At 51.3% G+C, this 25,945-nt stretch overlaps 1 protein-coding gene across 2 annotated transcripts in view; it reads left to right on the forward strand.

Moving 5' to 3' along the window:
• The window catches only part of Prkar1b (protein kinase cAMP-dependent type I regulatory subunit beta), a 117,711-nt gene extending 92,860 nt beyond the window's left edge, over positions 1 to 24,851 (forward strand). For both annotated transcript variants that reach the window (XM_032886484.1, XM_032886483.1), the window contains exons 8-11: positions 415 to 475; positions 5,256 to 5,377; positions 22,268 to 22,349; positions 23,500 to 24,851. In XM_032886484.1, the coding sequence (XP_032742375.1) occupies positions 415 to 475; positions 5,256 to 5,377; positions 22,268 to 22,349; positions 23,500 to 23,672 (438 nt within the window). In that variant the 3' untranslated portion in view covers positions 23,673 to 24,851. The remainder of the gene's footprint in view (positions 1 to 414; positions 476 to 5,255; positions 5,378 to 22,267; positions 22,350 to 23,499) is intronic.
• The last annotated feature ends 1,094 nt before the right edge of the window (positions 24,852 to 25,945 follow it).

Raw genomic sequence — 25,945 nt, forward strand, 5'->3', positions numbered from 1 at the left:
GCCGGGAGGCCCACTGGATGGCTGGATGCCCTGACAACTTACCAGAAACCTCAAGGCTTTGTTTTAGTGGTGCACATTTATAATGCAAGTCAGGCGGCTGAGGCAGGCGCATTACACATTAGAGTCTACATAGGAAGAGCAGGGCAAGCATAACCACAGCCACCTTTGAACCTCATGGTCCCATTCACTGGGGCGGGGGAGTGAGGTGGGCAGTGGTGGCTTGCTCAGTGTTGGACTCCGGGAAACAGCTCTGATGGTGCCGGAATCTGCTTTAGAAGGCACAGAAGGTGAGGAACAGGGAATAGGAGACATACGCTCTCAGATACATTTAACTGCTGAGAGGAGTCTGCCAGCTTGGAAAGGCTGACTGAGATCAGTGACCCACCTGCCTTGTTCTGCTTTTTTCTTTCACAGGGAAGCACACTGAGGAAACGCAAGATGTATGAGGAATTCCTCAGCAAAGTCTCCATCTTAGGTCAGTGGCTCTGCTGCCCGCAGCCTCTCTGCAGCCTCCCGTGAGCACCTGCAACGAGCTCACGTCTGCTTCTCCCTGTGTGGCTGACAGGTCATCTCTGCTTAGCATTCCGCAGGTTTGGGACATGCATGCTCACATGCAAAATGCAGACACATGTGCCTGGCTCCTACTGCAAGGGAAGTACATATATACACACACACATATCACATACTCACCTACACTCATACATGTGCACACATGCACATGTATATACAGATACATAATGCACAAATGTAGCATGCATTCATATGTGTGCACACACAAATGTAAACACACATTTATGGTACATGATCACAGTACACATATTCATGCATGTGCACACAAACATTGTATGTCCATATATGCACACATTTATGGTGGAACTTAATACAGGTGCATATTTAGAGTATGTCATACCATAGGTGTCCCTGTCCCTTCTACGCTGTGTCTGTTTATCTCTCTTGCTGTCTTTGGTGCCCCCGTGTCAGCTCCATGATTCTGAGCTGAAAACTAGCTCTTTGTTCTCCTAGCTGGAGTCATGTACTAAGTGTCTTACCCCTCCCTTTTGGCTCATCTTGAGCAGGGCTCCTCGATGACATCACTACCCTTCCAAGGCCACCTTTATGTCCCATCCCTAGGGCCTGTGGAGACTTGTGGGTCAGAGATGCACCCTGGGCTCATGTGCACAGCTGAGTAGCTCAGAGACGTTTCAAGAAGATGATGGTAATCTTGTTCTGAATTATGAGGGAGAGGGGGGCTCTGCTTGGCACCTGTTCCCCTCGGTGCCTCTTAAACACAGAGGTTCTCCATACACTTTGTCCCGTGGCTGTGTGAAGGTGCCTCTCCTTCCTGCCCTTAATGAACTGCTGCAGTACTGATTCATTCATTGTGGTGAGACACGCACAACACAGAACCGGCCATTTGCCCCGTTGTAAGAAGCTGGCTCAGAGAAATAACCCCAGCCTCAGGGTGTGCAGCTCCCATTGTTTACCTAGAACCTGATCTTTGCCCCAGCAGAGACTCATCCCCCATAGGCAGCCACTCTCCATCTACTCCCCTCAGCTAGGTCACTGCAAAGCCCCTCCCTGTCTCTGCCTCTGCCTCTGCCCCTGCCCCTGCCTCTGCCCTCTGCCTCTGCCTCTGCCTCCTGCCTCCCTGCCTCTGCCCTCTGCCTCTGCCTCTGCCTCTGCCTCTGCCTCTGCCCTGTCTCTGCCTCTGCCTCTGCCTCTGCCCCTGCGTGCCTCTGCCTCTGCCTCTGCCTCTGCCTCTGCCCCTGCGTGCATGATTTAAATGTTCCGAAATGTGTTATGTTTCATTTAAAACTCTGGGCCAAATACTGGCTGCCACCTTTACAGTTACTTCAGTTTTCACCTAAGATTTATGCTGTTAGGAGATAATACTGTAGCAAATCTGGTTTTCAAACCTTGGAATAGTGCACATTTAAATGCCACTGGTGGGGCTTGGGCTGTTCTTTAAAATATGTAGGGAGAGAGGGGGGGAGGGAAAGAGAAGAGTGGGGTGCTACTGCTGAACCTCAAGCCTTGTACATACTAGGCAAATACTTCATTGCTTAATCCCAGCCCCTCACTGGGGGATTCTAGGCAGGGGCTGTACCACTGAGCCACGCCCCCAGCCCCTCAATGGGGGATTCTAGGCAGGGGCTGTACCACTGAGCCACACCCCCAGCCCCTCACTGGGGGATTCTAGGCAGGGGCTCTACCCTGAGCCACGCCCCTCACCTAAAGTTGGGCCTCTATTGCACATAGTGTTCCACATTAACATTCCAGTGTCGCTCTGCACCTTTTTCTCCCTGTCATAGACTATAATTTCCCTCAGAAATGACCTTGTTTCACAGTGGATGGTGTGCATTGCTTCATTGCTGTGAAGGGACACACATGACCACGGTGACCCTCAGAAAAAGAAGCATTTAATTGGGACTTGCTTGCAGTTTCAGAGGTTTAACCCTTTATCCTCATGACTAGTGTGGAAGCATGCTGGCAGATGTGTTAGCTGAGAGCTGTAGAATCTGGATTGGAAGGCAGCAGAAGGAAGATACTGGGACTGGTTTGGGATTTTGAAACCCCAAAGCCCACTTCCAGTGACACTTCCTTTAACAAGGCCACACCTCCTAATCCCTTTCAAGTAGCACCATTTCTTAATGACCAAGTACTCAAAACGTATGAGCCCCTGGGACCATTCTTATTCAAACCACCACACAGTCCAAGCTGGCCTCAGGCTCACCACACAGTCAAGGCCGTCACTGAAGCTCTATGATCTTCTGTCTCCACCTCACAAGTACGAGGTTACAGGCACGAGCCAATAAGCCCGGTCAAACACATTTTAAAGAAAGCTGCAGCAAGCCACATGTGGTAGTGTAAGTCTGTAAGCCTAGTGCTCAGGAAGCTGAGGCAGGAGAATTATAAGAGTCCTTAAGTCAGGCTTGGCTGCTTTTGAGACTGTGTGTCAGTAAATGAGAGGGGAGGAGAGAAAAAACCTGAGAAGAGAGAAGAAAGGGAGGAAAAGAAGAGAGAGGTGGAGCCATCGCTCTGGCTGGAGTAAGACTTAGCATTACACAGCAGGGTTCCCTGAAGCCTGGGGTTGGTTGGAAATGTGACCCTTTTGCAGTGTGGGGCACAGGCAGGGGATTTGAAGGAGGCATATTTCCCTGCTAACCTAGATCTAAAATGAATGCCTTTTTAAAATTTTATTTTTAGCAGCTGGCCTACATATGTAGCATTGAAGCACGGGCCAGAAAGGTTTCTTTCGCAGCAAGGCGGTAGCAAGGGGATATAGTTAAAAAGGTGACCATGGTTTTCTTGCAGAAAATGGCCACTTTCTTATGGTTTTCTTCCTATCTGGGGGCCAGGGAAGGGAAGCTGTGTGCAGGATTCAGGGGCCTGCTGCGTGTATAAGTATTTAAAGGTAAACGGCATCAGAATTAACTATTTTTTGCCTAAAACAGTGGCAGGTGTGTCCCTTCTGGATGCCAGAACATCAGTGCTGGTCACTGTGGCTCAAGCTTGCAAACCCAGCATTCAGGAAGTTGAAGCAGGAGGACTGCTGTGGAATTAGCCACAGCTCCACAGGGTGTGTCCTAGATTCATGTCTGTTGCTGTGTTAAAACAGCTTACAAAAAGCAGTTTAGGGAAGAGAGGGTTCTAGGCTAGAGAGTCTCACAGAGAAGTCACATTGGCAGGAGCTGGGGACAGCTGGACACGTCATATCCACAGTCAAAGGCAGAGAGAATGAATGCGTTCGTGCTTAGCTTAGCACTCAGCTGGCCTTCTCTTACACAGTCCAAGATCTAGGGAATGGTGCCGCCCACTCTTAGGCTGAGTCTTCCCACTTCCATTATGGCAGTTAAGACAATCCCCCCACAGACACATACACAGTCCAGCCTGACCTAGACAATCCCTCATTGAGACTCTCCCCCAAGATTATTCTAATTGTTTACATGGACAATTGAAGCTAACTGTCACACTGCGAGTTCAAGCTCAACCTGGAATATATACCGAGGCCTTGTCTCAAAACAAAACAAAACCCCAAGAAGCTGGGGGAGATGTGCGTGCGCGCGCGCACACACACACACACACACACACACACACACACACACACACACATACACACACACACACACATAAACATACAGAGAGAGTCTTGTTCTTTGTAGAGAAAGCAATTTCTCTCTAAATGAATATTGACTCAATATTTAGTACCTACTTTTACATTACAGAGTCAATGCTGTTTTCAAAATGCATCTCCCAAGAAAAAAAATTAAATAGGAATCAAATGTATTTTACTTTATATTTTGTGCTGAGGATGGAACGCAGGGCCTGGCACAGGCTAGGGAAGTGCTCTCCCATTAAGTCATACCTCAGCCCCTCACTGGGGGATTCTAGGCAGGGTCTCTACCACTGAGCCACACCCCAGCCCCCTCACTGGGGGATTCTAGGCAGGGGCTCTACCACTGAGCCACGCCCCAGCCCCTCACTGGGGGATTCTAGGCAGGGGCTCTACCACTGAGCCACGCCCCAGCCCCTCACTGGGGGATTCTAGGCAGGGGCTACCACTACCACTGAGCTCTACCACTGAGCCACGCCCCCAGCCCCTCACTGGGGGATTCTAGGCAGGTGCTCTACCACTGAGCCACGCCCCCAGCCCCTCACTGGGGGATTCTAGGCAGGGGCTCTCCCACTGAGCCATGCCCCCAGCCCCTCACTGGGGGATTCTAGGCAGGGGCTCTACCACTGAGCCACACCCCTAGCCCCTCACTGGGAGATTCTAGGCAGGGGCTCTACCACTGAGCCACTCTCCCATCCCCTCACTGGGGGATTCTAGGCAGGGGCTCTACTGCTGAGTTCCATCTTCAGACTGACTTCTTTTTACTTTTTATATTGAGACAAAAATCTCACCAAGTTGTGCGGAGTGCTCTTGAACACACTCTTTATCCTAGGCATTGCCTTGACCTTCCTCCTCCTGCCTTGCCCTCCTGAGTAGCTGGGATGTAGACCTGTGCTACCACACGCAGCTTACATACAGAGTCCATCTTGAATAGAACCTAATGGAGAGAGGTGCCAGCCCCTGGGTTGAGGACCAGATCTGGCATTTCAATATTCTGTGGTTTCTGCTGCAGGAAATCTGTTGCCTCTGAGGAGCACGGTCTCAGGTCACTTCAGGGATCTGAGAATTGGGCTTCCTAAGAAAGCATCCAAGGATTCCATGGTAGTGAAGTGTGGCCTGTGACTCTTGTATCTTTCTGCAGAGTCTCTGGAGAAGTGGGAACGCCTCACTGTAGCTGATGCCCTGGAGCCTGTGCAGTTTGAAGATGGAGAGAAAATCGTTGTGCAGGGGGAGCCTGGGGATGATTTCTACATCATCACAGAGGTGAGTCCTATAAAGGCTGTTGCTGCCAGTGGGCTCTGTGCAGCACCGAGGGGAAGCCAGGGCGGTTTTGGCTTGTTCTCTGCTCCTCTTACCCAGCACCTCCACTTCAGCCCACATCCTCCACATCATCCCCAAATGTCTATGTGGGAGAGTTGGCGCCATGGCCTCGCACCCCTGCCACTGGGCTGTCTGTTGTTGAGATCAAAAGTCTTTCCTTAAAAATGATGATAGGTTTGATGGCATTGCATAACATATACACACATAAACATACACAAATATATGCACATACACACAAACATATACATACATACACACAAACATATACATACACACAAACATATACATACATACACACAAACACACATAGACACACACACAAACATACATATACATACAAAGATATACACATACATACAAACATATTCACAGAAACATACACATATAGACCCATACACAGATGCACACACAGACGCATATACACAAACATGCACATACACATATGCAAACACACATATACATACATAAACACAAATGTACACAAATATATGCACATACACAAACACATAGCCACACACATACATACAAACATATACACATATACAAACATATACATAGAAACATACACATACACACATAGACACATACGCAGATGCACACACAGACACGCAAACACACATATACACAAACATACACACACATATAAACACAAACATACACTCATAAGCATACACATACACACAGATGCACACACAGACACACACTCACAAGCATACACATATACCCACATACACACTAACACACACAAATATACACACAAATGCATGAATGTAATAAAAATATAGAGGAGAGACAACTAGAACAAATGGTTGTTCTGGTCAAGACTAGACTAGGTCCTCTTCCTCCATCCCAGCACTTCAGTCTCCAAGACTCAGGCCTGGTGCAGGCCAAGACCAGAGCCTTTGAACTAATACGTGTGTGTGTATTGGTGGGGTTGGCTTCACACAGACCTCCAACCCAAGAGGCCATCTTAGAAAAAAAGACCATTTAAGAAAGAAAGGCACAATCATGTCAGGGACATCTGTTTGACAAGCAGAACAAGATTAGCTCTCAGGCTCCAAGGCCCAGATGATGGCCGACATCCTAGTGGGAGCTGTACAGAACTTCCAGCATGCCTATCAGGAGGGCATCTGCCCCTAGCCTTACCTCCGACGTTGTTTCCTGCCTCCTCCCCTGCCTATAGTTCTCAAAGTCCTCTGTTCTGAATTTCTCTGTGTTTGGTCATGAACGTGGCCTCTGTGCAGCGCTGATCTCAGTGTCTACAGGAGCCCATCTTCAGGTTGAGAAGTGAAGGTGTGCTAAGCGTGATGTTCGAACAGGATGATTGGGGGTTCTAGGCTAACCTGGGCTACGTGGAGTGGCCTTGTCTTGATGAAGGGAAAAAAGGGAGAGAGAAGAACCCCAATGAAGTCAGGCAGCCCCAGCAACCCTCTTGTCTCTACTTCCCCAATCCTGGGCTTACAAGGATATGCTGCTACACCTGGCTTTTTATATGGGTGCTGGGGATCAAACTCAGTTCCCCATACTTGTACAGTAAGCCCTCTGTCAGCCGAGGTATTTTTCCCCATTCTCTCTTAGGCTCTTTGAGACAGCCTCACGCTATAGACTAGTTTGGCCTTGAATTGGAAGCGGTTCACACTCCCTCAGCTCTGAGTGCTAGAATAACAACAGGCCATGTCCGTCTCTGCTCCTGTGTTTCATGGTCCCTCCCCTCTCTTCCTGTCTCTCTGGTGAAAGTGTGAGATTTGACCTCAGGGTGTCCCTGATCTTCCAGAAGGTTCTGCTGTTTGAGGACAGTGTGTGAGCTGCCGGTTACTTTGGGGGAATCTCAGACAATGGGGCTGGGTTGGGACCAGCTTCTTCATAAGTCCCCAGTGTCCTCAATGCAGAAAGGTTTCTAAGAAGGCACCTGCTTCCCAGGGTGACCTCAACATCAGTCACCTGGAGCCTTCATTGACTGGAGATGAGGGAGAGGTTGGGCCTCATTCACATGAACAGCATATTGTCTGGGCCTCTGGGATGTAACCCAACCCCAGGGGAAGGTATAGTTTTCAGAACCTTATAAAATGTGTTTGAAGTGGTCTCCTTGGCAACGTGGCTTTTTTTTTTTCCCCTAATACCCTTCTCCCTCTGTGATCAGCTGAATCTGGAAAGTCAACCCACAGACCCCAAGTCCACAGGGACCAGAAAGCACCACAGGGGACCATGCAGCTTATTCACATGGCTTGGGAAGGCTTTGGCCACATCTAAGCCAGATGTACATGGAGGGTCAAACCCAGCTCCCTGTGGGATATGGGCAGGCGCTCTCAGCTGCTATGTCTGAGCTCCTCTCCTTGAAACGTGAAGTCTCCTGTTTCCCTCACACCTGGGCTGCCCTTGCCACTGCCGCTCCCCCCCACCCCCGCGGCGTCTCACAGCCATGTCTCATGCGGTAGTTATCACATTTTTCCTAGTGTGGATTTTCTGAACTTGTTTTGTAAACTGCGTCCTTGTCAGCTTGAGGAGGACACTGGCGGTCCTGGGAAAGCTATCTACAAAGCCCACATCTTTATTCCCTGTCCCCCATGCCCCACCCTCAGCTGCCAATGGGAGGGTATCTACCTGTCCCAGAGCCCCAGTGCTCTGAGAGCTACCGGGATGTCATGGCGGCTGTTTGTGTAGTGTCTGACTCCCACTACACCAACAAGATGTGATTGTTTCTGGAACTGATTTCCATACCACTTACGGAGGCATCCAGAAGGGGATCGATGCTGGGAGCCTCACTACCACAATCAGGACAGGTAGATTAAGGAGTTGGAATCAGTTTATGTGCTTCACAGAGGTCTTTGCAGGGGGGGGGGCTGCACCCTCTGAGGTCAAGGGGGTTGTCTCTCCTTGCTGTATTCACAGCAGCTGTCCCTGGGCAGGATGGAGAAGCTGCCTGCCTCGCAGACACCTGATCCTCAGAGCTTCTGGAAAACACTCCGCAGACAGGGCAGGAGCTGGGCGTGCCTCCTGCAGGCACACCCACTGGTGGGAGTCAGGCGCCTAGGACACAAAGGTGGAAGTCACAAATGGGGTGGTGCAGGGTTCCCCCCGCTACTGTCTGAGCTCACTCCCTAATGTGTCACCTTCCTGCCTCTGTTCGCCTGGGGTGAGCTACCCTGGGCCAGGAGCCCTTGAGATGGGACAAAGCCTTCGCTGGGTCTGGGCCCTGCGTTTGGCAAGACACAATTTTTGGCTGGCCTCCCATAGGGGGTACCCTGGGCCTGGGCTGAGCCTGCCAGGACCTGCAGGCAAGGGTGACCTCATCTGGATCCAAGGTCTTCCACAGCTCTCCAGGAAAACCCAAGAGGGAGCCGGACAGGGGCTGGGTGGGAGAAGTGATTTCTCAGCAGCTCGGATTCCAGACCCGCATTCTTCAATTCGAGCTGCCCCACCCCCAACCCGCCCTGCTGTCCCATTCCTGGGCCCCCCCGATTGAGCAGCCAGGGAAGCAGCTGGACCAGGAAGGATGGCTTCCCATAAAATCCAAAGACTGAAAAATTGGGCAGCACGGGAGGTGTTGCCATGGGAACGGAGCATTGGATTTATCTCCTTGCTTAGCAAATTAATTTTATGAATGTCCACAGTGTTGAAGCGACTGCAAAACAACACATTTCTCAGCTGCCCCCAGGGCCTGGGAACACAGCCCTAACACCAGAGTGCCTGCCTCCCTGCTGGGGCATAGAGATCACCTTTGCAGGAAGAAGGCCAGACATACACTTCATCCAGGTATCCCTGAGGGACATGTTTGCTCTACTCATGGTCAGTCCGGACCTATGCTGACCCTACTGCACTCCCCAGGGTGTGTTTATGCCTCAAACTCACTGTCCTTACTCAGCGTCACCTCTATCCTCATGGCTCCTTGAGCTGTTTTTAATGTCATTCAGTTGGTTCCTGTGCTCCTCTCTTTGGGAATAGTGACTGGAGAAAGTTTAGGGACTGAAGGAGCAGGGTAAAGCCATGCTTCAGATCTTTCTCTAGCTCCCTTGGCTGTAGGTGTGGCAAACGACAGGAAGTGGTTCTAAGGGAGCCAGACATTGTAGGACATGCGGAAAGTGGGGCAGGGTTTTAGAAAGGACATTGTATGCCTGGAGCCCAGGATGTCTCAGACAGGAGCTAGATCTGGAGAGTGAGGGTCTTAGGTCCCTGGTCTGTGCTGAAACTGGCTGGGGAGAGGGACTACAAAGAATTCTCAGGTAGTCGTTGGAGGCCTGCTAGCCAAGGTCTTTCATATGGTTTTATTCAGAATTTGAGGTGGCCATTAGAGTATGTGACATTTGTCAAAAGAAATCATCCAGGGTCATCTGTGCAGAATAAATTGAATAAGGGATCATGGCGGAAGCAAGGCAGTCAGAAAGGGAAGAGTTTGTCTCGAGGTGACAGATGAGCTTCAGTCATGAGAGAAAGCCACCAGCAGATGTGGAAGAAGAGGGCAGAAAGGGATTGGGGTATTGGAGTTCAAGTAGACATTTTTGAGGTAAGAAAGGTGTCCTATCGATGGTCCAAGCATGAAGTACCAGTTGTGTTGGAGCTCCCGATACCGGACCACATAGGAGAGAGGCTGCACAGAGGACAAATTGAGAAGGACTCCGAATGGGCCCTCACTCTAATGCTTGATGCACTTACTGCTGGCTGCATCAGGTGTGAGGACAGGGGGTTGGAAGTGTATGTTGCTGTAAGATTGCATCGTTGGGTACATGCGCCAAGCATACTATATGTCACACTACCTGTGACAACAGTGCGTGTCACCTGGATGACCCAAATTCCTCATGAGTCAACAGGGGAATATCCATTGCCAAGGGGCCTCTGAACACCCACCTGTTCCTGTCTTGGGGGGAACTGCTCTGGGCTGGGGGAAATCCCTCCTTAGCACAGAAGCAACCCTCTTCTCCCAGCCTTAGGGCTATGTAGGCGGGGCCTCCTTGACTCTCCCACTACAGAGGAATCGCAGTGTCTCTGGGACTGCCAACCCAGTGTTTGCTAGCAACACTGAATTTGCCTCTGGGTTGGACTGGAAGGAACTCCCAAGAGCTAGGCAGGGCTTGGAACTCCCCTGCGTCTGTTGATTCCAAGGTGTGGGGGCTTTCTCAGGGGCAGGGCCATTATTCTCCCCACGTGTGTCCGGCACTGGGTCCTCTCGTTCACTAGTGTTTTCCAGCTCGTTGGCTGGACTCACTGTGACAAACTGTCACAGTTCCCAGGGAAGTCTGGCCTATGCGGGCACCACTTGGTGATCATGAGCGCCCTCTGCTCAGCCCTTATCCGGAAGGCCAGGGAAGCTCCTATCAGCACAGCCCCCGCAAGAGGATCACAGAGGACCATGGACTCTGATCCATCTTCTTTCTCATGGATAGCTAACATGGTCACTTTGAGTCAGCGGGGCTCCGTGTTCCCTTTGGCCTGATATGGAAGAAACTCCTAGGGTTTGTTTGCCAAGGCTCCATCCTGGGTAAATCTCAGTTGCATTCTCTTAGTGGCTGGATGTGGGGTGCTACAGCTCATAGGCAAGAAAGCAGGAGAGCCTCCTGTTTGGATGCAATGGCCACACCATGATGGCTCCCAGCGGATAAACTGACCTTCCAAATGTACACTCTCCTCTGGTTCCAGGGATTTCTTGCAGGATTCAGAGCCTCTGCAGCAGGCCGTTCTCTAAGAGCGAGACCCTATCTAAAAGTTAAAAAAAAATAAGAGTGCTTGCCTGGCATGCACAAAGCTCTGGGTTCTGTCCCTAGCACCACATAAACTGGGTGTTAGGGCACATTCACGTGATCCCAGCCCTTTAGAGGTGTAGGCAGGAGGATTAAAAGTTCAGGGTCATTCTTGGGTCCATATCCAGTTTGAGGCCAGCCTGGGCTACATGAGCCCTTGTATCAATAAAGAAGAACACAAAAACAGCAAATCGGAACATTCCTTCCCAGACCAGGGTCAAAGGCATCATCCCCATCTCTTCAACCTCTCCAGAGCCACAGCAGCCCCCACGTCCCAGACCCTCCTCCATTGCAGACGTTGGGATCCAATTTCCCATCATCCTTGCCCTGCCAGCCACATGTGTCCCCAGCGAGACAGATGTGGAATGTATCTGCTGGCTTCCACAGTCTGGGATTACCCAGCTGAGACTTCTGGCTCCTCAGAGGCGCCTTAAACACTGTGCAGGAGTGGTTGCTATGAGGATGCGTGTTTTGCTGGGAAACCCAAACAGATGCGCAAGCCAGTCTAGATAAGCCAGTCTGGACAAATCAGTCTGTGGAGCCTTGAACCATTGCATCCCGTGGCTGCCCACACAGCCCTACGGCCCCTCTGCTGCCCTCCATACAGACCTTGGAATACGAGGAAGCATGGCTGTGCTGGGCTCATCTTGGGAAACTACACATAGGAGCACCGTGCACGGGTCATCAGTGGTCCTCCCAAGGAGCTGTCTCCTGACCTCTAACCTTGGCTTCCTTCCTAACACTCCCATGCACTGGCCATTGCTTATCTACAGTCCTAGCACTGTCTAGGACTCAGCTCAAAGGCTTCAAATGAGAAATGGCTGTCAACAGCAGAGCGTAACCTCCACACCCCCAGGAAGTGGGCTGGGTCCAGTCAGGGCAGGGACAACAGTTGAGATGTTGCCCAGCAGCATGATGGGGCTGGGCACTGCCAGTTGGCGGGGTGTGGAGGAGGCCAGAGTAGGCTCCTAAAGGCGTGTGCAAAACTCCGGGTGGGGTGAACTGAAGCTGGTCACACATAGTTGGAGTTCCAGTGAGAAAATATAAATCACGAGAAGTTCCCATGTAAACCTATCTACAAGGACAGTTTGGTGGCATTGACTCCCACTGGGTATGACAGTTGCATATCTGTCAGAATGTCCCATCTGTTTGGGAGGGTGAGGCAAGAGGATTGCCTGAGCCCAAGAGTTTAAGACAAGTTTTAGCAATGTAGCAATACTCCATAGCAAGCAAGCAAGCAAGCAAGCAGATATGCCCGCCACTCAGACAGTATACATGTGCATACACTGTCTGCCCACCCACCCATTTAACACAGTCTCACACACATGCAGGAAGCATGTGCACCATTCCACACAGCATACAATCACACACAGTGCAAATCACATACATACCCAGCATACAATCCCATGCACATAGCACACACACTCATGCATGCACAATTCAGCGCGCGCATGCACACACAGTCATATGCACACTTGACATACCAACGCATACAATCATATGGGTACCGTGCCTGTATTCATGCACAGAACAGCAGGCACTCTCTCATGCATACTTATCCGCACAGCACACATCCATATTACACGCACACTTTTGTGCACATAGCCCAAATACTCACACAGCATCACACAGCAGCTCACATGACTTGTGCACATTAGCACAAACACGGTTTACATACTACATGCGTGTTTGCCCCTAAACAACACCCGCACTCTTGCATGCACATGCGAACACATACACAGGACACTGGGCTGCAGGCTGGAGCAACTGGTAGACCTCATCTGGGGCTGGAAGAGCCGACATCTGGGCATTGTGGTACCTATGTATCTCTGAGTGAACAGCCAGATCCCCACAGGGCTCCATTTGAGTTTCTCCCCTGTCTGGCAGGAGGAATGCCAGGTGGAAAGGCACCCTGTGGAGGACTCACCAGTGCCCTCAGCCCTAGCAAAGAAAACTAGTAGGGCAGAGACACAAAGTTGTGCCTGCTAGACCTTAGTTCTAGGCTGCACATGCTCTGCCCAACTGCATATGGAGAACAAGCTTACCTGCTTGGGGCATGTTCTCCTGGGTTGAAAGTAGGAGTAGGAGAGGTCTATTTAATTTGTAATAGTACATACGTGTCATCCACGTCTAGGGACTCACTCAGTCAAGGTGACTACAGACACTGTGCCCATATGATTGTGGCTGGTTGAGGAGGAGGGTTCCTGACACATCCAGCCTGACAGGAGATGGAAGGGGTAATGTTAGTTGGGGCAGCACCCTCTGGGGAGACCCTCAAGGGCCGCAATGAGTAGATGGAAGGTGCCCTGTGAACTCTCTGTTGGTTGGGCAGGGGAGGAAGAAAGTCAGATGGGGGCCGTGGGGTGTGGACTGTGGTGAGTAGAGTTGACAGGGACAGAATCCCTGGGCTCAGTGACTTCTGGATGGCAGGTTATTGGGTGGGCCAGCCAGGACAGGGGAGATGGAAAGAGGGGGTTTCCATCAATGGGAAAGTCTGTAGGATGGGTCAACAAGGGGGTCCTGCTATGGGGGAGGATAGCAGGGGCTAGGTATTGTTAACAAGGACAGTGGGCCATCAAAAGCGGGGAAGAAAAGAAAAAGGTCACTGATGTTGTCAGCGAGATGTGGGCGCTTTGGTGGAGGTCAGCAGGGATGGGGGCCACTGAGTCAGCTGCGGTAGGAACCATTGTTCAGGAGGCATCGGGCATACAGAGACCTAGATGGTCTGAGAATGGGCTGGTATATGTGTTGGAAAGCAGACACTAGGCCTCACTCAAGAAACAAGGCCGTGTGCTTCACAGACAAAGCTCAGTAGCTCCTGCCCAAGCAGCGACCCAGGACTAGTCTAGTACATTCCCTTTCCCTCTGCTTGGCTGAGTTTTCCTGCGGCTGTCTGTGTGCAGGGCCCTGCCTGGCCATTGCTACCCACATACCGTCTCAGTCTGACTCTCCTGCCGTTGTCTTGACCCCTGCATGCCATGTCCACATGCCCTGGAGTCCTGGAGCTTCGTTAGAGCCACTGTTTATACACCTGCTGGGCAAACCCAAACCTTGGGGTATTTGTGACAGAGACTGGCCTCTGCAGAAGGGGACCCTCTCACACAGGATTTGACTGCCTCAAGCTATGGTCCCCAGGCCCTCTTTGGCACCTGTCCCCATCCTGAGAGCAGCGGCGCCAGAATCCAAGTTAATGTCTGTTTTCCCACTGGAGCTGCTGGGCCGTGCCTCCGCTACAGCCCAGACCTCACGGCTGAGCCATTAAACATGGGCACAAAAGCTGACCTCGGCCGCCCACCAGGCTGGTGTGTTTGCTCAGTTGTCAAAAGGACAGACTGTAGCCAGCCGTGTTACAGACAGGCAGCGGAGCGAGGCATGAGGGCACCTTCGCAGATGAGAACCCAGGCTCCTTAAGGTAGGAGAGGCTACTCAACCAGCAGGAGCTCCAGGGAAAGTCACATGGGGGGAGGGGCAGCAGACTGGTTTTGCAGGGTTGGGGCTGGGGGTGGGGTTGGGGGTGGGGGTAGGGCACCTGCGATCGAAATCAGCTTCCACATGAAAAACTTAATTGCGATGATAACTATTTTTTACAACCTATGGGTGTGAGTTTTGCAGTTCTGTACATGCGGGGTCGCGTGTTTAATCCCCAGCAGGACAGTGGGACAAACCTTAAATGTTTAAACTAGATGCTTATGTTCTGTTAGTCCAGAACCTGGGAGGCTGAAACAGCCTGATCTATCTATAGAATGAATTTGGGGCTAGCCTCATCAACATATTGAACCTTGTCTCATGAAACAAGCCAAAACAACAAAACCAAACAAACTTAGAAGCTGAGTATCATCCTTGGCCAGGCTGGGCTCTTTGGGAGCCCAGACACGGCAGACATTCCTGTATTGTAGCCCTTGAGAAGCTGCAGCGGGAGTATCTAAAGCTTGAGGGCAGCCTGGACTACACGGCAAGCTTCTGTCTCAAAAATAAAACCTAGGAATGTGTTCCCCAGGCTGAGGCAACCTCCAGGCTCTGTGTCTGCGATTGTGTGTGTGTGTGTGTGTGTGTGTGTGTGTGTGTGTGTGTGAGAGAGAGAGAGAGAGAGAGAGAGAGAGAGAGAGAGAGAGAGAGAGAGAGTTCTGCAGTAGTACTCTGTCTTGGCATTCATGCAGAAACAGAGGACAGATGTGTGTACACAGCAGCTGCAGGCTAGGCCTGAATCCCCAGAGTGGGGCAGGTCTCATGACACTGAGAACAACCATCTTCCTCCCCATTACTCATGTGCTTATTTGCCTGCTCCCAATGAGTGGGAGCTGTTTCTGGGGTCTCTGGGGTCGGCAGATCTTATTTCTGTATGGGGTGGGCTACCCTACATTCACAGCCTGGGAACAGCTTGTATGGATGAACCCCAAAGTGTCCATGCGTGTGCCTGTGTGTCTGCATTCTCTTGTGGGTGCTGGTCCTCTGTGGGTACTGGTTCCCATGTGCATGCATATCCCCATATATGCAGGTGTGTGTCCCTGTGGCCATGTGTGTCCTCATGTGCATGAGCGTCCCTGCATCCCCACGGACATGCCTGTCCCCATGGGTCCCAGGCGTGGCTGCAATGCAGTCTTCTGCACCTGTCTCCAATTGCTTGTGTCACTTTGCATTTATGGATGAAGAGACCCATTTCCATGTATGGAAGTGAAACTAAGATTCTTTTAAAAGACATTTCTTTAAATAATACAAAGAAATGGTTTTGCCTATTCCCTGTTCTGGAGCCAAGAGTCAGTGGCCTCAGTTGTGCAGAGTGTGTGTGTGTGCCTGCGTGTGTATGTGTGTGTTGTGTATGTGTGTGAGTGTGTATGTGTGTGAGTGTATGTGTATGTGTGAATGTGTGAGTTGTATGTGCATATGAGTGTGTGTTGTGTATGTGTATGAGTGTGTAAGTGTGTGAGTGTGTATGTGTGTGAGAGTATGTGTATGTGTGAATGTGTGAGTTGTATGTGCATATGAGTGTGTGTTGTGTATGTGTATGAGTGTGTATGTGTGTGTATGTATGTGTGTGTGTGTGTGTGTGTGTGTGTGTATGTGTGTGTGTGTGTGTGTATGTGTGTGTGTGTGTGAGTGTGTGTGTATGTGTGTGTTGTGTATGTGTATGAGTGTGTATGTGTGTGAGTGTATGTGTGAGTTGTGTGTGTATATGAGCGTGTGTGTGTGTGTGTGTGTGTGTGTGTGTGTGTGTGTGTAGCTCCTCTCCGTTCAGTCTTGGATCCTTGGTGTCCACGGGCAGGGTGTTTCTCACACATACACCTCTTGATTCCTCACTCCTTTGCTGATCTCTGGTTGGTTTTGGACATGGAGGAACTTGGGTTCCCATGCACAGCCTGGTATGGTACCAGACAGGGGTCTTAGAGGGAACCTTTCTTTGTGCCTCTCAAGATTAATGCAAGTGCTGACCCTGAGCTTGCCCTGTTCTCCATGCTATTCCTCCTTCACCCTCATTGTCTCCCTGTTCCCACCCTGGCCTGTTGCTCACTCTCTGGAAGAGTTTATGCACTGATGCTTGGTGGCCCTCGCTCCATGGTCACTTTGTGACTAGACCTGGCTGGCTGTCCTCCTAACCTACTTACTGGTATCCCTGATGGGGTCCTCGGGGCCCATGACTTGGTTTACACTGGATGCTTAAGGACCTCTCCAGCAGAGGTGAGGGTCCCAGTCACTGCTCAGTTCATGCTGGAGAGCTGGGGGTTGTGAAACAGTGGGGTTTAAGGGCCAAGGTTGTAAACTATGAGCAGCCACGAGAACCAGCTAGGCGAGACTGTCCCTTCATGGTCTATTCCCAGGAACTGGCTCCTAAAAAGGGTCTGGTTTCCCTCAACTGCACCTCTGAGAGCCGAGCTTCTCTCTTACGAGCTACCATGTTTTGAATCTTAACAATGTCTGGGGAAGTGTTAGGGACATGGCTTAGTTGATGAGGGGCTTGTTTTATAAACAAGAAGGCCTGAGTTTGATCCCCAGGACCCTCCTAAAAGTTGAATGGTGGCAATGTGTCTATCATCTCAAACTGAGGGGGTGGAGACAGGAGGTCCCCGGTGCCTGCTGGCCAGTCAGTCTAGCTGAACTGGTGAGTTCCAGGTTCAATGAGAGACCCTGACTCAAAAAATCAAGTGGAGAGCAGCTGAGGAGGGCACTCAGTCCAACCTCTGGTCACCACAAACGGGACTGCGAGACATGGAAAGAGGAAGCCCGGGACATGGCCTTGCAGGAGTGGATACCACACGGCCCCCACTGGCTTCCTTCTTAGGAAACTCACACTTCCCTTTTAGTGTTGTAGGAAAAAAAAATTTTTTTTTAAAGTCACAGTAGTTTAAAGGAAATTTAGTGTCTGTCACTAGACCCTGTCATAGGCACCCAGAAGTGACAGTTCACTGCACCACCTCTGGGCTGTCTGCTGAGATCTCCCATGAGGAACTTGGAGACTATGAGCCAGCAATTTGGCATGGGTGTTTCCCAGGCCTGAGCTCTAGACGTGTCTGGCCATCTCCATAGCTTCTAGGGACACAGGCTGGATCTTGAGTTGGGAGTGGTTTTGTTCCCCCTAGGAGCTTTCAATGACAGGAGACAATGGCCTGTCTCCAGAGTACCTGGGAACGTGTAGAGCGAGCACACTTCTTACTGCCTTCATAGACATGGGGCTTTAGGGTGGGGATGGTGACAGTTATGCTCCAGACAGTGTATTGGTCAGGGCAACAAAGGAGCTGCTGTAACAAAGAGCCCCACAGCAACCCAGGAACCCACGGCACAGGTTTCAGGCCAACCCCTTCTTCGGCAAGGATGCCAGGATGCCTATGCTCTGTGTGGAAAGCACGGAGTCCCCTGATGATGCCCTGCTCTCCCACCGCCACTCTCACCTCCTCCCTGTTCCCATCCCAGCATCTTGCCAGATTCTCGTCCCTACGATGGAGGCTTCCACATTTCTGGTTGGCCCCCTTTATCCTCCAGAGCTCAACCTCATGGTCACTTTGTGTCTAAGCCACGCTGACTATGTCCCTTTATGGTCCCCGTGTCTGCTCCTACAGTTTGACTCTCTGCTCTGTCTCCTAGCGTCTGTTGTATGATGATCCTTTGAGGGCACAACCATGCTTGGACATTCCTTGCAGGACTCCCAACACTAGAGAGACACAGGGCACACTGTGGCTGATTCTGTTTTCCCAGTCTTTATCATGTAGAGGCCTCAAGTACATTTCATCCCCGTGGGCATCTTTCTTGGGAGTTTCTGTGGCCATCCCAGGCTCACATACGATGAAACCAAGGTTGACATGGGTTCCCTTTATTTACTTGGCAGTGGTGTAGAAATGGCATGTGGTGACTCCCAGAGCCACGACAGCTTTTGTGCCAGCCTGGTAGAGGACTGGGCGTGTTGTTGAGGTCCTAGGGAACAAGCTGGGATCGCTAAGATCCCCAAATATTTTCTAGGTCTGTGAATAGGCTGATGGTTTGTTAGCATGTAGCAACATTGTGTTGGCTTTCTAATATTTTTGTCTTTGGGGTGTGTGTGTGTGTGTGTGTGTGTGTGTGTGTGTGTGTGTGTGTGTGTCTGTTGCCATGTTGTTATATAGCTCTGGCTGGCTTTGAATTTGAGATCCTCCTGCCTCTGTCTGACCAAGAGAAGATACTCAGTGAGCTAAGGCAATTTGCCACCAAGCATGATGACCTAAATTTGATCTCCAGGATCCACATGGTAGAAAGAGAGAACTGAATGCTGGGTTGACTGGTTTATTCTAGAATACCAGGCTCCCTGGGCCAGAGTCCCCCACCCTGGGTTTATGTTCACTTGTACGTGTGTGTGTGTGTGTGTGTGTGTGTGTGTGTGTAGGTGGGTGCGAGTGTGGGAGGAGTGTGTGTGCACGTGGATAAAACTGAGTGTGGAGGACGTCCACCTTGTTTTTAAGGCCGGTGCTTCTCACTGGCCTAGGGACAGGCAACTAGGGCTTGGCTGGCTGGCCAGTCAGGTCTAGAGATCACTTGACTCTGCCTTTATCTGTCTGCCAGGGCTGACATGGGTGCTAGGTACTAAACTCAAGTCCTCTGATGGAGCAGCAAGTGCTCTTAGCGACCGAGCCCTTGCTCCAACTCATGTCGGAGTAATGAATTGCTCTTAGAAACACGGACCTCTTATCATTATTTGTGGAAGTGGGCAGTGAATGTATAGAAACACTGCATGGTTAAAAACCACTGAGGTTATAAGTTTGGTTCACCAAGTCTAACTTTATGTGAGTGATGAGGGTCAGATTCTCATGCCTGTGTGGCAAGCGCAGACTAAACTTTCCCTAACACCACCTCCAGCTGTGACTTTAAAGACGGGGAGCCCCACCTGTCCCCCAGCCCTAACAGAAAAGTCAGAGTCCCTCTCTGCATGGGCTCAGGAGCTCACCACTGTGAGCTGTCCTGACAGGTGGGGCTAATCTTCTCGGTTGGGGCCCCTGGTGAGGATCAGCATGAGCTCCCTGCCCATGAGCTCCATGCCCGAGCTCCCCGTGCACACTGGCAGCCCTGGAGTGGTCTCATGTTTACATGCCCAACCCCATCCATCAGCCAAATTCATAAACACGCAGAGGCCCGGGAGCCAGGGTGTGGATCCAGCTGTAGGGGCTGCTGAGGGTGCCTGGGGACTCCAGGCACTGTGGGCACCAGCGGCTGACCCAGGAGTCCTTCATTAAGCCAGGCACAGCCTGGCCACACAGACTCCAGCAAGACGGGGTTTGAGTGAGCCTGGATGATGAAGCCCACCTTGCCCATGCAATGCTGTCTAAGCCTAGAGAGTGGACTTGTGGGGTGGGCACCAAGATATGGTTGGTGGCCCTGGAGACTTAGCAACACTCACACGGAGGCCCTGAGGACCAGGTTGCAGGAACCTCGATATCCCTGGGTCTCCAGTCTTCATGGGTGTTAAATAAGATGCAGAAGCCCCCAGGCAGCTGGCTGCCTCAGGGACTTGGCTGGTCACAATCTGTGAGAGCTCAAAGCTAAATGCTGGCTCTTTGGAGTTGGGTCTTACACACTTCGATGCTCAGTGTCAAATCCACTGTGTGTGTTGTGTTTGAAAGGGGGTTTCATGTAGCCCAGGCTGGCCTTGAGTGCACTGGGGAGCTGAGGATGACTATGAATTAATTTCCTATCCTTGCACCTGTTTCCTGAATGCTGCGATTACAGATTTGGTCAGAATTCCTTCCTACCCCTTCATCTCTCTCTGCGTGTCACTGTCTCTGCCTCTCTCTTCCTCTCTTCTCTCTTCCTTCCTTTTTTCAATATGTGGGGTGTGTGTGTGTGTGTGTGTGTGTGTGTGTGTGTGTGTGTGTGTGTGTGTGTGTGTATGTGCATGCGCAGGCAAGCATATCTGCTACATATGTGTGGATGTCCATAGGGTCCAAAAGAAGGCACTGGATTCCTCAGAAGCTGAATTTTCCAGCAGTTGTGAGCCACTTGACATGGATGTGGTAAAAAGATTCTTCTACCATGTGAGTCCTGGAGATAGAACTCTCATTAGACTTGCAAGCAACTTTATCCACAGAGCCAACTCAGAGGCCTCTTTTTCCTGTTTCTTCTCCTCCTCCTTCTCCTCCTCCTCTTCCTCCTCTCCCTCTCTCTCCTTCACCTCTTCTTCCTCCTTCTCTTCCTCCTCTTCCTCTTCTTCCCTCTCCTCCTCCTTCTCCTCTTCCTCCCCTTTCTCTTCCTCTTCCTCTTTCTCCCTCTCCTCCTCCTCCCTCATCTTCCTCCTCCTCTTCTTCTTCCTCCCTTCTCCTCCTCCTTCTCCTCTTCCTCCCCCTCCTCTTCCTCCTCCTCCTCCTCTTCCTCTTCCTCCTCCTCTTCCTCCTCTCCCTCTTTCTCCTTCTCCTCTTCTTCCTCCTTCTCCTCTTTGTCCTCCTCCTTCTCCTCCTCCTCTTCCTCTTCCGCCCTCTCCTCCTCCTTCTCCTCCTCCTCCCCTTTCTCTTCCTCTTCCTCTTCCTCTTCCCCCTCTTCCTCCTCCTCTTCCTCTTCCTCCTCCTCCTTCTCTTTCCTCTTCTTCATCTTCTTCTTGTGAGATTTTGTTGTTGGCTTTGTCGTTTTGCTTTGGCCTTGTTTTTGTTTGACGAGCAAGATTTTTTGGCCAAGGTCTCACTGTGTAGCCCAGGGTGGCCTCAGACTCACAGCAATCCCCCTGCTTCAGCTTCCTAAATTCCGGAACGCTAGGTTCACCATACCTGGCTAAGCTCTGCTTCCCTCGTTGGGAATTACTGGAAATGCTAAAAGCCGCTCTTACCTTCCTGACCCACGACGGCGACATGTGGGGGACTCTGACTCAGGAAGGACTTACCTAAAAGGAACCATGATACAGCCGCAGAGCTACCCATCTCAGGTAGCTGCTGGGTGAGCACGGGGAGGCATTTGGTTGCCCAGACGCCTCAGGGTACCCTGGCCTGGTCTTTAATGTTTCCAGAGGCCAGTGGCCTGCTGCAGCTGCTCTGTTAATCATTGAGCCAGCTTCGTCTGCAGACCTGCTGCCCTCCTGGGAGTAAGGAGGGGCTGCATAGCTCAGCAGGTGTGTGACCCTGAGACCATGCTCCTCCCTGCCTCCCTAGAGCCCCCCCTTCAACGTGGCTAAGAAAGCTCATTGTCCTTAAGCTGCAGTCCAAGGTCAGCTCTCAGCATGGTGACAAAGTACAGACACCTTGGGGCCATCCCCACTGTTACCAGCAGGGCCTCTGGGGGAGGCCTGGGTGGGTCCCTATTTTGTGGGGGAGCTTCAATTGTGTCAGTAAAAGGGTTCTAGGTGTCCGGGAGGGTGTGTTAGCCAACCACAACAACTCAGAGCTCAGATCTCATGGGGGTTCGCCTCCCAGAGGGCCTGGTGGACCCAAAAAGAGGAAGGAGAAGCCAGCATAGTTCAGGATGGAGGCAGTTGTGGCTACATGGGAGAAGAAACACACCAGCAGTGGCTCCAAGTGACTCTCTAACAAGTGACTCTCCCACATGCCCACCTAAGCAAGTGATTCTCCAAAGTATGATGTACCCCAACAATCAGCCTACAACCGTCCTTCTAACAGCTGACCCCACACACCCGGCCGACTCTTGCCTGTCCTTCCCCCCACAGGGCACTGCTTCAGTCCTCCAGCGACGATCCCCCAACGAGGAGTATGTGGAAGTGGGGCGCCTTGGACCCTCTGACTACTTTGGTAAGTTGGGGGTCTTACCACTCGAGCTGTGGCATCTCATTTGGGGCCCCGGGTCAGGAGCTGCATGGGGCTTCCTTAGACGCCCCCAGGGTGGGATCTGGGGGTTAGGGTAAGCCACATGCAGCTGTGACAGAGGCCTCAGCTGGAGTCACCTCAAACTGAGGTCTGGGATTGGCCTGAGACCACAGGATTAATAGTCCTGGCGCCTACTTGCTGATCTCGGGGAGAAAGCAGAGCCCTGGGACAAGAAAGAGGGTCCTGAAAACATCCAGAATGTTCTTACAGCTGGAACTAGGTCATGGGGAAGCCTGAACCACATCACGGTGTCTGTAGCATGTGGGGCTGATCACAGGACAATGCTATCTAAACTTTAATTTCAGATAATTAACATGTATTTTGGGGGTGAAGTGGGATGCTAAAACAGAGTCTCATGTAGCCCAGACTGGCTGCAGACTCTCTGTATAGCTAAGGATGACCCTGAATACCATCTTCCTGCCTCTGCCTTCTGAATGCTGGGTTCACAGGTGTGCTTTACCACTCCTGGTTTATGCAGGGCTGGGAAGGGGACCCAGGGTGACATTGCATGCTCAACAAGTGCTCTACACAAGTGTTTCACAGGACATTCTTATGCTAGGAAAGAGTTTATGCTGGATCTTGCATTTACTTGTGTAGGGCTTGCCGTCCTACAGGAAGATGGCATCTTCAAAGCCTGTCCTGGGCAACTTATTGTGATCCTGTCTCAAAATTAATTAATTAAATTTTTTAAAAGGCTCAGGCTGTAGCTCAGTGACAGCGTGCTTACCTAACATGCATGAGGTTGTGTTCAGTTCCTAGGAAAACACACACACACACACACACACACACACTTCATTTTAATTCAAGATCAGGGTTAAGAATTCATGGGTTCAATCCCCAACACCCCACATACCAGGCGTGGCAGTACATTTGCAATCCCCAACATGAGGAAGCCATCTTCAGCTCCATAGTGAGTTAGTGAGTTCTAGGCCAGCCTCGGAGATATGGCACTCTGTTTCAACGAAGGAAGGAAGAGAAGAAGGAGAAAATACAGGTTCCCCTGGCATCCCACTGGAAGGAAGGCTCTTCCATATCGTGAACACAGCACCTTGACTTTCTCCTTTCACCCTTCCAGGAGAGATTGCCCTGCTGCTGAACCGGCCCCGTGCAGCCACTGTGGTGGCACGGGGTCCCCTCAAGTGTGTGAAGTTGGACCGGCCTCGTTTTGAGCGTGTCCTGGGCCCCTGCTCTGAGATCCTGAAGAGAAACATCCAGCGTTACAACAGCTTCATCTCCCTAACTGTCTGAGCTTGTATTCCACCTGCACCCTTGGGGGCCTCCCCACGTGGCCCTGTGACCCATTCCCTATGCCAGGGGCCTGGGAGCTGCTGGTTAGTGGCTGGGTGGGGCTGGTGCCTAGCACGGAGCCTCTCCTTTCTCTGGACTCAATTTTGGAGTAAATAACCATCTTGTGCTTTTTAAAAACAAAGGGCAAGTGGCAACTGCATCCCCAGACCAGGGAAGCAACAGCTGGCTCCCACAGTGGCCCTGTAGCCTTATCTTGGGGCCACCCTATCCCCTTTCCAAGTCTTCTGGGAATTCTTGTCTGATCCCCGTACTTGAACTGGCCCTGTCTCCTGCCAGGTCTCAAGAGTGGAGCTGTGGCTACCCTTGTAGCTTTCCCCCAGAGCTGGGAGTTAGTCAGAACACTGTCCCTGGTCCTTGTAAGCTTCTCCGAGGTCTAGGCCCAGGTGTAATAGTAAGCTATGGCCCCAGAAAGTCAGGAGGTGGTAGCTGAGCCCACTCATTTACTCTCAAAGCTCTTGGAAAGTCTGTTTCTGGGTAGGCCAGGCACCCCTGACCTCATGTCAGGACAGTTGGCCAAGCCTGTGACCCCTTACTGGCTGGATGCCCAGATTGGGCAGGAAGTATGGCTGATGGTGGGGCTTTCCAAACGTGGTGAGTGAGTCTGGGCTGACTTCTCATCTCCTGGAGCCCAGGAGCTATGTCAACCTGCCTATTGGAGACCCAAAGGGACAGCAAGGAACTCCAACTTGCTGGTTAAGGCTGTAGGTTTGAGCCTTCCCAGACCCTCTGTGTAATGCCTGAGTCCCTGTCCCCTGACTCCCAAACCTCTCTGCTCCCTTACAAGAGGGGATAATATATTGAACCCAGGCTTGACCCCACATCCCTAAACCATCAACAGTGGAGTGTGATATGAGCCAGCCAGTGTCCACAACTGCTCAGTGTCCTCTGGATGACCAGCATGTCATGAGACAGTGTGATCAACCTTTATCTGCCCCGCTGTGCACGTCTAGGTGACCCTTCCAGCTGACCATCAGCTCCCTGCTGTGTGGCCCTGGCCATGTGTGTCTTGCCTGCACTGTGGACTATCTGTGGATTCTGTGGCCCTGTTCCCCCATCCCCTATTTATGTCACCAAGTGCTGCATGAACTATTAAATGTGCAATGAAGAACCCTTTCCCAACCTGGGAGTCTCAGTCTAAATCTTTTGTAGGTCCCTGTAGATACGAATCTGTTCTGGGGGAGAATCTGTTCCAAGTGATTAACACTGAGCTGGGAAGAGTTGGCTGAGCAGGTCAAATGCTTTTTTGTGCAAATGTGAGGACCTGAGTTCAAATCTCCAGATGTAAAGCAAGACAAAATATCAACTGTATAATCCCAGGGCTCCTACTGCAAGGTGGGAGGGGTAGACAGGGGAATCTCTGGAAGTGCTCAGACAAGCTAGCTTGGCATACCCAGGAGATACAAGAGACCTTGTTCCAAACCAGGAGGCAGGTAAATGTAACTTTTGACCTCTGACCTACACATATATGTCGTGGCACACATGCGCGCGCGCACACACACACACACACACACTTACTTTAAAAACCACTAAAGCTAAGCCAGGCATGGTGGTGCATACCTTTAATCCCAGCACTTGGGAAATCCCTGAGTTCGAGGCCACCCTGGTCTACAGAGGGAATTCCAGGACAGCCAGGGGCTACACAGAGAAATCCAGTCTCAATAAACAACAACTAAAAACAAATAAAACCATTAGCATTGAGTCTGGTCCAGTCTACATAACTTAATCTCAAAGTAAAAAGTTAAAAAAAAAAAAAAAGGCAGTGAATGTAACTCATTGGTAGTGTGGCAGAGGCACCACCAGCAAGGGGCCGGGAGTGTGGCTCAGTAGTAAAACGCTTGCCTAGAATGCCCCAATGAGGAGATGGGGGTATGAGCCCCTGCCTAGAACTGCCCCACAACCACAGTGAGGGGCTGGGGTGTGGCTCAGTGGTAGAGCCCCTGCCTAGAATCCCCCAGTGAGGGGCTCGGGGCGTGGCTCAGTGGTAGAGCCCCTGCCTAGAATCCCCCAGTGAGGGGCTGGGGCGTGGCTCAGTGGTAGAGCCCCTACCTAGAATCCCCAGTGAGGGGCTGGAGGTGTGGCTCAGTGGTAGAGCCCCTGCCTAGAATCCCCCAGTGAGGGGCTGGGGTGTGGCTCAGTGGTAGAGCACCTGCCTAGAGTACCCCAGTGAGGGGCTGGGGGCGTGGCTCAGTGGTAGAGCCCCTGCCTAGAATCCC

This window comes from Rattus rattus, chromosome 16, assembly GCF_011064425.1.
Source record: "Rattus rattus isolate New Zealand chromosome 16, Rrattus_CSIRO_v1, whole genome shotgun sequence".
Taxonomy (NCBI): Eukaryota; Metazoa; Chordata; class Mammalia; order Rodentia; family Muridae; genus Rattus; species Rattus rattus.